The sequence below is a fragment of the Leuresthes tenuis genome, unplaced genomic scaffold (assembly GCF_036924035.1).
Source record: "Leuresthes tenuis unplaced genomic scaffold, fLeuTen1.0.hap1 SCAF_24, whole genome shotgun sequence".
NCBI lineage: Eukaryota > Metazoa > Chordata > Actinopteri > Atheriniformes > Atherinopsidae > Leuresthes > Leuresthes tenuis.
The window spans coordinates 11,857,663-11,872,659 of NW_027325378.1; the positions used below are offsets into that span (position 1 = coordinate 11,857,663).

At 45.0% G+C, this 14,997-nt stretch overlaps 2 protein-coding genes across 3 annotated transcripts; both read left to right on the top strand.

Annotated features, from left to right (window-relative positions):
* The first annotated feature begins 211 nt into the window (after nucleotides 1–211).
* On the top strand, nucleotides 212–3,901 carry naa50 (N-alpha-acetyltransferase 50, NatE catalytic subunit). 2 transcript variants are annotated; one of them, XM_072378425.1, is made up of 5 exons: nucleotides 212–406; nucleotides 1,646–1,782; nucleotides 1,982–2,101; nucleotides 2,209–2,275; nucleotides 2,404–3,901. In XM_072378425.1, the coding sequence occupies exons 1-5, from the start codon at nucleotides 399–401 to the stop codon at nucleotides 2,579–2,581; spliced, it is 510 nt and encodes a 169-aa protein (XP_072234526.1). In that variant the 5' UTR covers nucleotides 212–398; the 3' UTR covers nucleotides 2,582–3,901. The 2 variants fall into 2 exon arrangements, with proteins under 2 accessions (XP_072234526.1, XP_072234527.1); XM_072378426.1 differs by having other exon boundaries at nucleotides 1,649–1,782.
* A 233-nt stretch (nucleotides 3,902–4,134) lies between these two features.
* Nucleotides 4,135–14,888, top strand: LOC140284267 (basic helix-loop-helix domain-containing protein USF3). Its single transcript, XM_072378100.1, has 7 exons — nucleotides 4,135–4,246; nucleotides 4,790–4,914; nucleotides 5,019–5,050; nucleotides 5,192–5,274; nucleotides 5,385–5,481; nucleotides 7,003–11,924; nucleotides 12,567–14,888. Exons 2-7 carry the CDS (start codon nucleotides 4,871–4,873, stop codon nucleotides 14,358–14,360), a joined length of 6,972 nt encoding a protein of 2,323 aa, XP_072234201.1. The 5' UTR covers nucleotides 4,135–4,246; nucleotides 4,790–4,870; the 3' UTR covers nucleotides 14,361–14,888.
* Nucleotides 14,889–14,997: the final 109 nt, after the last annotated feature.

Sequence of the window (14,997 nt, forward strand, 5' to 3'; positions counted from 1 at the left end):
TGTAAACCCCCTGCTTTTTGTAATTTTACCCATTACTAAATGTGTGTTCTCAAATCGAACTACTGACAAGTAGCGTACAGCGTGAACTCAGGTTAACCACAGTTAAAATTACTAATCTTGTTCTGGACGGAATACAGCCTGAGAGTCTAAAACCGGGTGGAAAAGTCCTGTTTTCGCGCGGCAGTGCTGGTGCGCATGCGGGGGTCAGGGTTGACAGTCTCTACACAGTCGTGGTAGAAGTGTGACGGCTAAGCTAGCTGCAACCATCGCAACTAGCTACATGTGGAGGGTTAAACGGGAGGCATCCCCAACCCGAACTCTGTCTAAATTCTTACCTTTTACCCAAAACAACGCCAAAGTTCAGCCTACTCGAAAATAAGGGATAATATCTGTTTAAAATGAAAGGGTGAGTGTGAGCTTTTGAGTCACGAATATCTAGCTTAGCACCAGTAAAGTTTTTCATGTCTGTTTTTTTTTCTATAAGGGAGGCGGGGAGGTGACGACGAGGCTAGCTAGAACGCTAAGCTAGTTTTAGTTATGTTAAAGACAAAAATACAAACTACATCACCGTCACTGGAGCAGCTCTTTAACGGATGGTCTTATTATGTCAAGCGGTTTATAGGTTCGCTTGGGTTGCTAATAAGCTAAGCTAACCTGCTAGGTGCTAGTTGGAAGCTGAGTCAGTAAACCTAGTTTAGCTAAATTGAGAAGGCAGCCCTGGATCTCTCTTTGCTCTAAACTTCTGCAACACAAAAAGTAGCCAAGTCAGTGAACTAAGTTACGGGAGAAGTTCAGCTGTGAACTTGTATTGGTTAAAAAAGTTGCCAGTATTACGCTACTGCAACTTCAGACTTTGTTTCAGTCTTATTGATCAAACTTGATCTGTTAGAGTATTTCACTGGCGGGTTTCCTTCGTGTTTTTAATTACATGAAGCTGTGCCTCACGTTTGAACTTTACTATATGCGGCTAAATTCCTAATTGACATGGGATAATTATCACTAATTTTTATTAAATCGTGCAGATAGGATTTCACTGACGTTACTGTACATCCTTGTGAACAACACACGTGATCATCAGCTGTTTCTGGATGCGTAGTCGTACTATATTTACCTCTGTGAACCCCTCAATAAGGCTAAGTGGAGTGCTCTTTCAGGGTCACTTATAAAACAATGATGCAAATCCTGAATTGACACACTTAACACATTATTTTAACACGTATCAAATATGTTGCTTTGTAATGTTTTATGTTGAAAATTCAATTTTAGGTGGGATGTCATTTGTGTGGAAGCGTTGCAGCTTAGGCTGTCAATCAAATTTTCAGTCTAATTTATTGTCTATAGTTTCTAAAAGTACAGGCTGACATCTTGGACTTCTTATGCCTGACCAGCAACCTGCAATAGGTATTCAGTTTGCTGAAGCAAGCGGCTCTTAAATCTTCAGCATTTGGCAATTTACTTTTCCAATTTTAAGATTAATGATGTGATTACTCAAAGTTGTTTGGTAGGACTTGTCCCTGAAGATATATTGATATTTAATCATGTTGTAAATGTCATTCCTGTGTAGCTTACAGCTTGTGTGTCAGATAATCTCAACTATTATGGCGCACCTGTTGCCAGCTATTTGACCGTTTTGCTCTTGTTCCAGTAGCCGGATCGAGCTGGGAGACGTTACGCCCCACAACATTAAGCAGCTGAAACGCCTGAACCAAGTCATCTTTCCTGTCAGCTACAACGACAAGTTTTACAAAGATGTGCTGGAAGTTGGAGAGCTTGCAAAGCTAGGTAAGAAATAACCAACTTGCTGCCACATCTTCTTGTAAACAGAAGAAAGACATTGTTCGCTTTTTTGTTGAGAGGCTGAGAATTTAAAAGTGGTTATCACAGACAGGGTTCAATCTCTGGTGAAATATGTCAAAAGTATGTCCCTGTATGTTGGAGTTGTTTCAGAAATATGTCTTTTGATATGTTTTTCTCCTTGCAGCATACTTCAATGACATTGCAGTTGGGGCTGTGTGCTGCAGAGTGGACCACTCTCAGAACCAGAAGAGATTGTACATCATGACACTCGGCTGTCTAGCACCCTATCGTAGACTTGGAATTGGTAAGGAACCCTCTTATCTTTTATTTAAAAAAAAAAGACTGTATTGACACCTTTTTTGTTTTGTTTTGTTCTTTCCTATTAAACTTTGCCTTTATTTATTGCTCCAGGTACAAAGATGCTAAATCATGTGCTAAACATCTGTGAGAAGGACGGCACTTTTGACAACATTTACCTGTAAGTGTCTTAAAGCAGAGAATATAGAGAATTTAGCAGCTTACGCTAAAGTCATTGTAACTGGTGTATGTTAACAATTTTCCAAAGGTGCCAACAACTAACAAACCTTTTACTTTCCTGTTCCACAGTCATGTGCAGATCAGCAATGAGTCAGCCATTGACTTTTACCAGAAGTTTGGGTTTGAGATCATCGAAACAAAAAAGAATTACTACAAGAGGATAGAGCCTGCAGATGCCCACGTGTTGCAGAAAAGCCTGCGCAGTCCATGCGCACCGCCCAGCGGAGAGCTTCAGAAGACGGAATAGGGACACAGCTTTGGGAAAGAGCACGTATGTGCCCGCCAGCTCAGAAACAGAACTGTGACAAATGCCACAAGGTCAACGCATTCAACAGTTTCTTCAAAGGACGCTAAACGATAGAAAACAAATTTCAAGTATAAAAAAAAATGCTGCATTTATTTTGAAAAGGTGATTTTTTTGTTTTTTTTGCATATTTTATTGCTCCCCTTTCCTTTGGGCAAAAAAATTGACAATGAAAGAAATCTGAGTATCCAAAAGTTTTCCTAAAGATAAAATGCCAGACAGTTTTAGACATGGTGGAGGGGGGGAAGGGGGTTGTGGTGTTTTCGGATTGTACTGTTTGTGATTTCAGTTGTTTTTATGCGGTTATGAAACCTGATGGCGACATATCTATTTTGTTGTGCAAAAGGAAACAGTTGGTCTGAAGAGGTAAAAGTGTTTGACAGACCATCACTGACAGACACACGGTTCAAGCTGGTCAATGTGACGTGGCGTTCTTCCATGGAACAGATGCAACTAATCTCTCACTACCTGAAACCTGGAATCCATGCGAAGTGAGTCCGACCACTTGGTTCGCATGTCCAAAGGGGAGGTGCTGAAATGCCCCCCTCCCCACATACTCGATATGGGCATAAGGAAGGCTGAACGGTTTAATGGTGTTGGGAAAATGTGGTCACCGCTCTTAATTTCCAGATAACTTTCATTTCCAGCCTGTTAATTTAATTCCCCTGAACTGTTGTTTTATTTTTCACAATGAGATGGCAAATGGTTCGGGGATTCTCCTGGGTTTACAATTCAAAGTGAAAACGATCTGAAATGAGGGTACCAAACAAAATGTTACTTAGTATTGAAGTAGTTCTGAGATGTACACTCTACATTGTTTTGTGAGGAATGTATCAATAACCATAGATTGGCTGAATGGATTTATTTGGGCATTATTTTCAAGTAGATTACTAAAAGGTGTGTGTGCATGCGTGTCTCCAAACACAGAAGTCTTTTGAGACACAATTCCTTCACCACCTTTGGGATGTTATGTAGCCATCTTGGAAAATGGTTTCCTTTAACTTCTTGCCTCAGTCAGCTTCTGTTGTTACACACACCTTTATTAGGTACCTCAGCTGATAGCGCAGAAGTTTTGCTAGGATCTCTGTTTAACAATGTATTACCCAGAGGAAGCTCCGACCCCTCTGCATGCAAGGAGAGTTGTCCTCTCCACTGTAGTATACGCATGTTTTCCTTTCTTTGAAGAATTTTATCTTTTCTGGAGCTCTATATTGTAAGACTTTTTAACGTCTTAATAAAGGAATTACTATTTGCAGTAAAATATTTCTTGGTCATCTTCTTTGGGTTTATTTGCATGGTGAATTGCTTGAAATGGCATACACATAAATACGTTGGGAAAAAATTAAATACATTTACTGCGTACAATCACTGATTATGGGCGCATTCGTCGTAAACTCGCTTCACGTGTTGTGATTCGCTGAAACGTCTCCAACTCAGAATGCCATTGGCTGTCACCTCCCTCAGAGCCCTCCCTCTCCTGCACGGATTTAGGTACATCTAGATTGTTTTGAGAGATGACTTGAGTTGAATGCTTTGCTAGCTAATACTTAGCTTCCAATGTCTAAGTTCTTACTGGAACCAACAGTCTTCAAAATGCCAAGTCTAGTGGTTGGTGGAAAATACTCTTCAGTAACGTTTTATGAGAACAGACGTGAATGATACCGTCGTTAATTTGCTTAATAATTATGTAGGTAACGCTAAGCTACGTTAGCTTTACGCTAACTAGCTAACAGAAAGCTAGCTGAATAGGTAATTGCTCAGGTTGCTAGTTTGTTGCTGGTTTAGTGACCTAATGCTTATTTGAACAACGTTGCTTGTCGACGCTGCTACGATAAAATAGGACAAATAACTGTTTTAGCAATTCGTCAAACAGACTAATTATGCTGTAATGTGAAGGTGCATGAGTTTAGATGGGCTGTAAAGCTAAATTAATCTACATTAGCTGGTTAGCATCCAGTTGTAGCAGCAACACCTCAGAGTAACATAATATTCAGTTTTACTGATGTCTACTGTTGTATTGAATTATTTGTATGTATCGCTTCTAGCTGATTAAAGCCATATGCTTCTGCTGTATTACTATGCAGCTGTCTCTATACATGACACTCATGAATCGTTCATAATATGTACGACTGCTCTACGTTTTATTTGCAGGACGGGCACAGGAAAGATTTAAGGTCCAGTTGTTGAATGCGTTGGCTGGTTCCTTATCATTCAGGCAACTGTTGAGACAGGATGCCAGAGATGACTGAAACTCAGGCACCTGGTCGTAAACCTAAGTAAGCCAGTCCAGTGTTTTAACCCAGCTCTCAGCATGTACAATAATATCTGTATTCAGATTTCATAAAAAGGTGACTTTGTTTTCTTTGGGGTTTTTTTTCAGAAAGAAGAAAAACAAAGAATCTCACAATGCAGGTAAATTAATGTTTCCTGTTATTCACGTGTATCTAACCACTTTGCTTAGAGATTTTTTTTCTTTTCGTGTGTGTGTGGGTGGGGGGGTAACTGGAAATCCAACTGGATTTTAAACGATATCTCTCTCTGTCTTTTTAATAGTTGAGAGACACAGAAAAGAGAAAATCAATGCAGGAATTAACCGTATTGGTAATCTCCTGCCATGTTCTCAGGCACTTAAACAGGTGAGAAACAAACTGCCGTGATTCTTTTTTTTCCCCTTTTTATCAGTTGCAATTATTGTCTTTATAGGAGACTGGGATATTTTTATTTTAAATCTTTATTTTCAATACAGAGTAAGAACATGATACTGGACCAAGCTTTTCGCTACATCACTGAACTGCAGAAGCAGAACGACACCATGCTTGTGGAGGGAGGAGATAAAGTACAAGGTAGGATTTTTCTTTTTTTTTCTCTTTTTGTGGTCGTAGTGTATTTGTTCTTGAAAGTTTGATGAAGTAATGTGTATGTTTCGGCACCCTTCTGATATCTTTCGCAATAGTGCCAACACGATTAATCTGACTATTTATGTCATAGTGATGTTTTTATGGCATGTAAACTCTGTATTTATTGTTTTGCGTGTTTTGTTTTATGTGTACAACTATCTTGGTTTTGATTGGACTTTTAGATTATCTTGGCCTTATGTTCCACACGTGAACATCATGCTTTGCTTGCAGGAACTTGCATAGACTCTTATCCTTGTTTTGGATACCTGAATTTTCAGGTAATGAAGAATGCTGGGATATTGTAACATATAATCCCCTTTTCCACTTTTACAGAACATTCTGTGCTGGTAAAGAATAGAGTACACTGATATGCATATAGATATCTTGGTACTGAGTGTTGCCATAGTTTTGATCACAATCAAGTTAGCTTAGTTTTTGTTAGATAATAGTGACTCTGTAATATACTGTGTTGTTGTTCATCTGTAGTTGTATTGAGCACATTTTAAGACCTTAGGCCTGTGCTATGAAGCAGAAGTAGTGGCTTAGCAGCATAACTTCATCTTAATTAGTAAATGGACTGTAATTTTTTTTACCGCTTTTCAAGTCTATTTGACCACTCGGAGCACAAGTTACGTTAACCTATTCACACACACACTCGTACAGCTAATTTAAGTCTATGCCATATTACGGGCTATCTACCCAGTGCTTTTTTCTTTCGCACACATTCACACATCGATGGATGCAATAGAGGCAACATGGAGTTCAGTTTTTTCCCCAAGGACACTTGTGTCTAGGGACAACTGAAACCATTTGGTATTTTAAGGGCCTGGATAACTGAAAGTTAATTTATACATTTACAATGAGCCCACTGACTGATTATGAATCACTTTCATATGTGTTATTTTATTCAATGCAAAGAGCATTTCAAACAGACAACGTTGACATCTGCAACGTTAATGTGATGCACTGTCCCAAATTGAACAGATCTACACATGCTTTAATGACATTACAGTAAAACTAATCAGCTTATTAAAGCATCCATAATGTTGGCAGCTGATTGCTTTTATTTATTTTTGTCAGCTTTCATTCCTGCCTTGGCTGCAGCAGCTGTGTTAACTTTCAGCCTGCAGGAAATATATGATTTTTGTCATCCGATGCCTTTTTCTGCATTGAAAAATCAGGACTTCACAAAATATCTGTTGTTGGGGTTAGGGCTGTTGGAGTACCCCTGAATACGTTGAACCTGCTTTGAACTAGATTATTTATTTATTAAACCCTGTCTTGATAAGTAAAACTGTAGAATGGAAATGGGGTGCAGCTTCTCTTTCACATAGCTGTATTTACATGTGCAACTTGGATCCTCAAAAAATCCTAACCAGGATGCTTAAGGGTATGTTAAAACACTTGAAATGTGACTCTGTTTGACCCTGATTGGTAATATCTTTTTTTTTTGGGATCCCTTTGCAGCAGAGGAGATACGTCGGCTGCGGCGTCAGTTGGAGGAACTGAGGAAGGAGAGCGCTCACTACATTGAGCTCCTCAAAGCTCATGATATTAACCTTCATGAGGACCCTACTATCCACTGGAAGGGCAAACAGCGCAATGCCAAAGTGGCAAAAGTGACTCCCACTCACCAGCTCCCAAAGGGGATTGTTGTTTATTCCAATGGCAATGGGATATGCCCTGCAGGAAAACAGACCAGTCCAGGGAAGCAGCCCTCTGAAACATTAATTCTTCAGTCAACATCTGAGCCCCGATTAAGAGTTAATGGAGCCGTGCTGCAAGTTAATACGTCTTCCTCCACACCTGCACTTCTGCCTGTGTCAGCCTCCGCACCCACTCAGTCTACACCAGGTCTGAGAATGATAGAGCAGTGTGTGGTTGAGACACCGACTGCAGCCCCCACTCTGCCACCTTCTGTGTCTTACATCACCCTTCAGATCCCTGCTGCCACCACAACCCTTCCCCAGCAAACGCAGCCTGCTCCCCTTCATACCCTCACTGTAGCAGCTACTTCAGTCTCACAGGTTCCCACTGAAAACTCTGCTGTGCCTGTGTCCACGCACCCCACATTCACCCAAACTGTGACCAGAGCAAACACTTCAGAGGTTTGCTCTTGGGTTTCACAAGACACTGCCATCAGGACTGTAAATTACACTGCTATGCCTACTAGCCAAACACTTCTTAGGGCTGGGGCTGCAGGTAGCACTCAGACTACTTGGACGACATTGCAGATGGCTGGAAACACAGTGCAACCAGTCTGCCAGAGTCTCCCCTCTCAAGAGGTCAGCAGTACCACCCAGGCTGTCCAGCAGGTCACCGTGTGTCCAGTGAGCAGCAAACCATCTGTTCATCCCATTCAAATACAGATGCAACCACATGTGCCTGTACAGCAGGCACCCATTACAGGTCACATTCAAGCACAGCCCAATCAAAACCCGCCCCAGCTACGGCCAGCAGTTCTAAACCAGGCACAGCCTCAGGCTGTCCTAGCCCCCCAACCACGTTGTGCTGTTCTTCCCCAGTCAGCCATAGTACCACAGCCAGCTGTTGTGGCCCACCCTGCGGTCGTGTCACAGCCTCAGCCTGCTATACTTCAACCAGCATCATTAGTTCCCCACCCTCCAACAGCCCTTATCCCGCAGCCTCAGCCTCTCCCTCAGCCAGCCCTGGTGCCCCAGCCACAAGCCACTGTGCTGCCCCTCCTTCAGACCATGCAGGTACTGCAAGTAAACCCAGCCACAGCAACTGCTTCAGGTGCCACAGCATCTCAGAATACAAACAATCCAAGTGTTGTTATTCTGCAGCAGGCCAGTGCCTGCCCTGCCCAGCCAGTTGTGAGGGAAGAAATAACAAATCAGACACCGTGTCAGCATATTGTAATCATCCAAGCACCAAATCAGGCTGCACCTGCTCCTCAGAATCCACAAGTTGGGATGGTTCCTGCTCCAGTACCTGCTGTGTCCACTCAAACATCCTCAACCAGTAGCACAGTTTCTGCCACTCCCATACAGAGCGTAGGGGGAAAGCAGCTTGTGCACATTCTCCCTCGTCCTGTTCAGCCTCAAGTGAACCATACCGTGCAGGTTACCCAGGCATCCTCTTCTCCACCAGTTCCTACAACTCCAAAAACTATCACTGTGAACGGTCAGGTGTTTGCTCTGCAGCCTCTGAAGACCTCTGACAAAGCCAGCACACAGGGTGGCCAGAGTACCCTCCAGCTGGTCCAGCCCACCACCACCGAGGAGCCAACTACTAATGTAGCCCTCAACAGCTTGGGGGCCCTTAGCAGTCTGAACCAGAGCATCTCTCAGGGGCTCCCTCTTAATATTTCTAGCCAGAGCAGTTGTTTGCCTCCACCTGCTCCATTATCGGTACTGCAACAGAAGCAGCAGCATCCTCCTGCTCCAGCACCCACTACTGGAGTCACGCTTGTACAACCTGTCCAACAACTACAGGTCCCTTGTGTGAACCCAGTCAAATCAGGCTCAGTGGTTAATGCCTCAAAGCCTTCTGGAAAGAAACTTCGCACAGCTTTGAATACAAAGAGAGCAGTAGCTAGAAGGACTAAATCTGCCAAGAAGAAAGAGCTCAATAAGGTTCAACCTGCTGTTGTTTTGGCAAAATCAACGGCTACTGGAGGAGAAAGTCAGACAGTTCAGGTTACAGTTTCTCAAGTTTTGCAGTCCTCAACTGTTAAAGTCACAGATATTAACCCTGTGTGTACCACAGCTACCACAACTGCAGATAGCATTGAAGCTACAGGCAGTGTTACTGTTAGTTCATCCTGTTTCCCAGCTGTCTTAGGTCAGTCTCATCAACAAGGTAAAAGTTCAGCCACTGCATCTCCGACCGATTCAGTTTTCAGTCATACCAACACTAGTAGTATCACAACCACATTTACAACCGTCACTGCGACGTCGGCAAAGCCATCGTTTAGTGTAGCTTTATCTACTGAAAGTAAACCAGTCGCAGCTTCTGGCAACAACTCATCTGTAACCAAACTCTCTGCTCCAGAGGTTAAACAGTCAACACCCAGTGTAACAACTAACACAACCCAGACTAAGTCGACTGCAGCTTCTGCCGTTTCCAAACAAAACAAATCGATGGTCACGTCTGCAGCTGCCACTGACTCGTGCCACACTTCTGCTACAAATGCAGCTGCAGGTTTATCTCAAGTCTGCACCAGTAGTACCACGGCCACTACACCAGTATCTTTAAATCAGACTATCCGCACAGTGTCGCCATGTCTTTCCCATAGATCTAAAATACAAGAGCCAATGCCTTGTAATAAATCTGAGTCTCATTCCACCACTTCATCTTCTGTATCCACAACTGTAGCACTGTCATCACCTGCTCCAGTGTATTCTGTTGCCCACAGCTCTGTTACAGCCTCCACAACAAATTCAGAGATTAGGAAAAGACCCACTACTCCAAGAGCTCTGACACAGCAGACTGAGTTGTCTATGCCCAACCACTCCTCATGCCATCCTGTTGAAATGAAACCACCCCAGGCCACTAGAGTTACCAGGGAGGCTCAAGAGGAGAGGCATTCCTCAACATCCCAAAAAGACAGTTTAATAGCAGCCAATGATCCCACAAGAAAGGACTTTGCACTTTCCCAACAGGTATACACTAACCTTGATGATCAAGGTATGGAGCACCCTATGAGTTCTACCAGACAGACAGATTCTCCCATGTCTGCAGGGGCTGGCAGTGGTAGATTCTCTGTGGCATCAATGCTTCCACGTGGTCAAAGTATCGGTGTGTCATCTGGCTCTTTTGGGACATTTACATTTACATCTGAGCAGGCAGAGATGCTTGCCTTGGCCATGCTTGAACAGGACAGCCCTGGGAGGAGAGGTGCAGGCTGCTCTGCTGACAGCGCTTCTTCATCTAACCCCAGCACAGCCACATGGGAGCCCCCCAAAACCCCACCAATGTCCTCTAATAAAGAGAGGGGCTTAGCTGGGCAGCAGGCTAAAGCGACTAAACCCATGGATGCTGGAACAGTTAAACCTGTTGTTGAGATGTCTGTCAGAGGACAAATTGGGGAGGGGTCAGTCAGCGGGACAACTGGAAGTAGACATCAACAAAATATTGCATACTCACAGTCTCAGCCTGTTCCCCAGGCCCAGTCCCAGAGCTCATCCCAGAGTGGGACAGTGGCGAGCCTCAGTGTCAACAATCTGATTAGGCCCACCTCCAGTCACCAGCCCTATCCCAGCTCCCCTAATTTTGCTGGCCAGCAGGGCTCAGTTCCCTCTCCTGTGGGGACCTCTGCTCGTATATCCCAACCCTCAAACAATGCCCTCTCACCCTGTCCAGGGGCTGCCCAGGCAAATGAATACACCACCCTAAAGACTACATTAATGAGGGCCCAGCCTGGAGGTGGTGTGGGTGAGCGACAAGTAAAAATAATTTCTAAGCGGCAAGCTCAAGAAGAAGTCATGTTAAACACAGGAAAACGTCCCAAGCCTTGCCCTCCACCAACTAACACTGTTAGCCATATGGAGGTAAAAGCACCGGACCACAGTCAGATTATGGCCGGGCAGCTGCCATCCACCTCCTCGGCCATCATGACTAGGATTAATGCAGAAAGTGGAAGCCCACTCTTCTCCACAAATGCTTTCATGAGTCCAGCAGTTCACCCCACTGAAGGTCACTGCCCTGCTCAAGGACCTGAGCAGAATCAGGTGGGGGTGCTTCATCTGACCCAGGGTCATCCGCAGCATATAATAAGCCAGCCTGGCCAGCATCTGGGAGGGAACCCTTACATGAAACAGCAGCAACAGCAGGAGCAGCAGAGACACCATCTGTATCATTTGCAGCACCACCTAACACAGCCAGATTCTGCACATCGTCACTCGCTACACCAGAGGGCGCTGCAGCAGCAGCAACAACAACAACAACAAGAGCAGCAGCAGCATGTTCAGAAGAAACGAGGACTTGTCAGAGGAAGTCAGGCTGGCTCACCTGCAGGCATGCAGCAGAAGCAGCATCATCTGGAAAAGTCTGGAGTTCAGCAGCACTCGCATCAGCAACAGACTCAGCATCAACAGCGCACACAGCAGCAGTCCCAACAGCACCCACAACAGCCACACCAACAATCACAACAGCATCAACAACCAGCACAACACCAACAGTCTCATCCCCAACAGCACCAACAACAGGCACACCAACAACCTCCGCAGCATCAACAACACCAACAGCAGCAGCAGCAGCAGCAGTTACAGCAGCAGAGCTCCCACTCGAGACACCAGCAGCACCTGCAGCAGCAGATCCAGCAGCAGCAGCACTTTAGGCATCAGGACAAGAGCTGTGACGCTCAGGGCGCAGGATCCAGGGCCCACCACAGCAGCCACATGTCTCAGCAAGACCACCTCAAGGTCAGTTACACACTATGCAGTCTGACATGTGATTTATCTAGAAAAAGTACTGTTGCATTGGTTGTATAAAAGTGAATCTATTTTTTTCTAAGCAAAATGTAAGTGTTAAAACATTTAAATCTAAATTTGATCAAATAGTTGAAGTACCCAACTTATCAAATGCTAATGATAAAGCGAGAGTTTCCAATGAAGTTTGGTGGAGATTAGACAATTTAAGCTGTTGGGGAGCAGGGTAAAAGCACAAATCGAATCGACACTGAAAGGAGGAGCTGGTGTCAAGATGAATCTGCAGCACGGCACGTTTTTTTTTATAAGTTTCCACTGAGGTGAAGGTGTTTAAATTAGTATTTTAGAATGCAGTCGCTGAGGAACTACGGTCTTGTTTCTCTAAGTCACTGCTCTCTACAGACGAGCACGACTCCCTCACCGTGTTCAGTCTCCAGCTCAAGCTCCCTGTTGGAATTCTTAAATTAAACAGAAAAGTAGAATACGATGAAATTATTTTACTATCTTGTTATTAGTCTGTTTTTTAACCTATTCTGTGCTTTTTATGTATTTGCGTGTGTGTTTTGGGTTGTCACTGATTTATGGTGACAAGCCTCGCGTTACTGATATTTCAAAAATGTGTTTTTTCTTCCTCAGTCTGGTCAGGACCATAATGCTATGCAGAGGATGATGAACTCCAGGAGCCTGGAGCAGCAGCTCATTCCTCCTCCCAGTAACCCGGTGTCCCGCTCATCTGAGCTGGCCTGTGCTCCATCTCGCCAGGAGCGTCACCGTGTGTCCAACTATTCTGCAGAGGCGCTCATCGGTAAAAGTTCCACTAGTGGCGAGCAGCAGCAGCGCATGGCTGTCCACCTTCAACCTGGCCGTGGCGCCACTCAGGAGCAACCAGATCTCCGTGGTTACTTGGAGTCGTCACGGGGAAAGGCAAGCATTGCACACAACCCACAGAACCGCCTTCCCTCCGAGCATCCAGGGTCCACTGATGTTCAGCGCGTCTCGGAGTGTCCACCCTTCAAGACGATGGGCGGCGGAGGGGGAACACATCAGCTCAGTGGTTTTGAGGCTCAAGTGTCTCGTGGAAGTGACATGGCCACTAAGTCAGTGCCTCCTTCCCAAAGGGGCCCTCCAGGGCAGCAGCAGGGAGGGTTCAGGATGAATGTAGGTCCCACAGCAGATGGCAGAAACCGTGGTGGCTTCAGTGGAGGTCACCCTGGCCTGCAGGGGGTACAGGTTGGCCCAGCACTACCTCGGGAACAAGAAGGCTGTCACCAGAGTTTCATGCAGAGCCTCCTTTCCCCCCACCTTCCTGAGCAGAGCAACCACCAGCGAGCCGTGCAGTGCTGCCCACCAGTCAGCATGGAGTACAGCTGTGTGCCTGGAAGCTCTTCAGGAGACATTCAAGCCAAGGCCTCCAGCCCTAGTGTGCCCCAGACTCAGAAGGCCCCAGCTATGCGACTTGCAGAGGGCAACAAAGGCCACATTTCTCAGGTCAGTGGAAATATGCACGCAGGCCCAGGTGTGCGAGTCGGGCTCCCCCACCCTCCAACCCCACATAGCAGCTCTGAACCTGGCCGCACCTCAGCGCCCTCCAGACCACCCACTGCTGTTAGCCAACACTCTCGTCATATTGCCCGAGATACTCAGCCCACTAAACTGAGACCTGGTGACCGACCTCGGTCAGGTACTCTGAGACCAACCAACCCTTTTGAGCCCGATGGCCACCCTTTGCTGAGCCGACCCCAATCTGGAGGAGAGACGCGACGCAGCACCATTGTGCGCCTTATGGCAGATAATGCGCAGGTTCCTGGAGACAACAACCTGGTGACTGACCAACATCTAACACAGAACTTTGGTTTCTCTTTTATTTCTGAGGGTGGAATGAATCCTCCACCTCCCATCAATGCAAACTCCACATTCATCCCTCCAGTCAGCCAGCCCAGCTCCTCCCGGACTCCATCCCTTCTTCCAGTAGAGCCCCAAAACACTTTACCCTCCTTCTATCCCTCTTATTCTCCAGCTGCTCATCCCAGCCTTCCCAGCGATGTCACTCTACAATACTTCCCCAACCAAATGTTTACAAGTCCAAGTGCTGACAAGGGCAGCGCTCCTCCACTCAACAACCGCTTCGGCTCCATCCTCTCGCCCCCCCGCCCTGTGGGGTTCGGACAGACCAGTTTCCCCCTGCTTCCGGATATGCCTCCTATGCCCATTGCCAACTCATCTGGAATCACCCCTCACATCTCCAACTTCAGCCTCACCTCTCTGTTCCCTGAAATTGCCACCGGCATGCCGACCGACGGCTCGGCCATGCCAATGTCTCCCCTGCTGTCTCTCTCCAACACCTCGGCTGCCGACTCCGGCAAGCAGCCGAACCGCCCCGCCCACAACATCAGCCACATCCTGGGCCACGACGGCACCTCGGCGGTGTAAGGAGACCTCATGCTGCAGCCTGAACACCTTGATGGACTGGTGTTTTGGAGCAAAGAATTTAAGTTTCTGTTTGAAATGTTTCTTTCAATGTTTCAAGAAATTAGCGGTGAAGCACCAACGAATGAAGATTTTTGTTGTTTACTTGTTTAAACAATTTCAATTTAAAATGTGTTCTCGTTGACATGTATGATTACATAGTTATTTGATTTTTATTGATCTTAATTCTTATGGGGACATGAAAATAGGATTCTTTAAAGCCCCGTTTTGAAATGTTGGTTAAACCGACTTGTAACAAAACAAGACAGAAATAAGTTCAGAGCTTGAATTCAATGTATTTTTGGTCATTAAGAAACTTTCTGCACAGTTATTTACTTATGTAATTTACTAACTTATCAGGTTGTTCTGTACAGAATATTTTTTTCCAAAAGCTATTTTGTAAATACCGATGTTTCATATCAGAATTGTTAGATTATGTATGTATTTGTAAATAAAAAAAAAATTGATTGATTAATAAAGTTTATAATGACACCTTTGTATTTACTTACAACTTGTGAAATGTCTTTGCTTCCTATTAGAATTGCCCCAGTGGAGAATTTGAGGTATTTTACTAAATCTAAACGATGAGAGAAGCCCTCAG

Excerpts from the sequence above, each read along its gene's own strand:
- naa50 (XM_072378425.1), top strand. Across the intron at positions 1,783-1,981 it reads TGGAGAGCTTGCAAAGCTAG|CATACTTCAATGACATTGCA; the intron begins GTAAGAAATAAC and ends TTCTCCTTGCAG. Across the intron at positions 2,276-2,403 it reads ACTTTTGACAACATTTACCT|TCATGTGCAGATCAGCAATG; the intron begins GTAAGTGTCTTA and ends CCTGTTCCACAG.
- LOC140284267 (XM_072378100.1), top strand. The coding sequence starts at position 4,871 with ATGCCAGAGATGACTGAAACTCAGGCACCTGGTCGTAAACCTAA. Across the intron at positions 5,275-5,384 it reads GTTCTCAGGCACTTAAACAG|AGTAAGAACATGATACTGGA; the intron begins GTGAGAAACAAA and ends TTTTCAATACAG. Across the intron at positions 5,482-7,002 it reads GGGAGGAGATAAAGTACAAG|CAGAGGAGATACGTCGGCTG; the intron begins GTAGGATTTTTC and ends ATCCCTTTGCAG.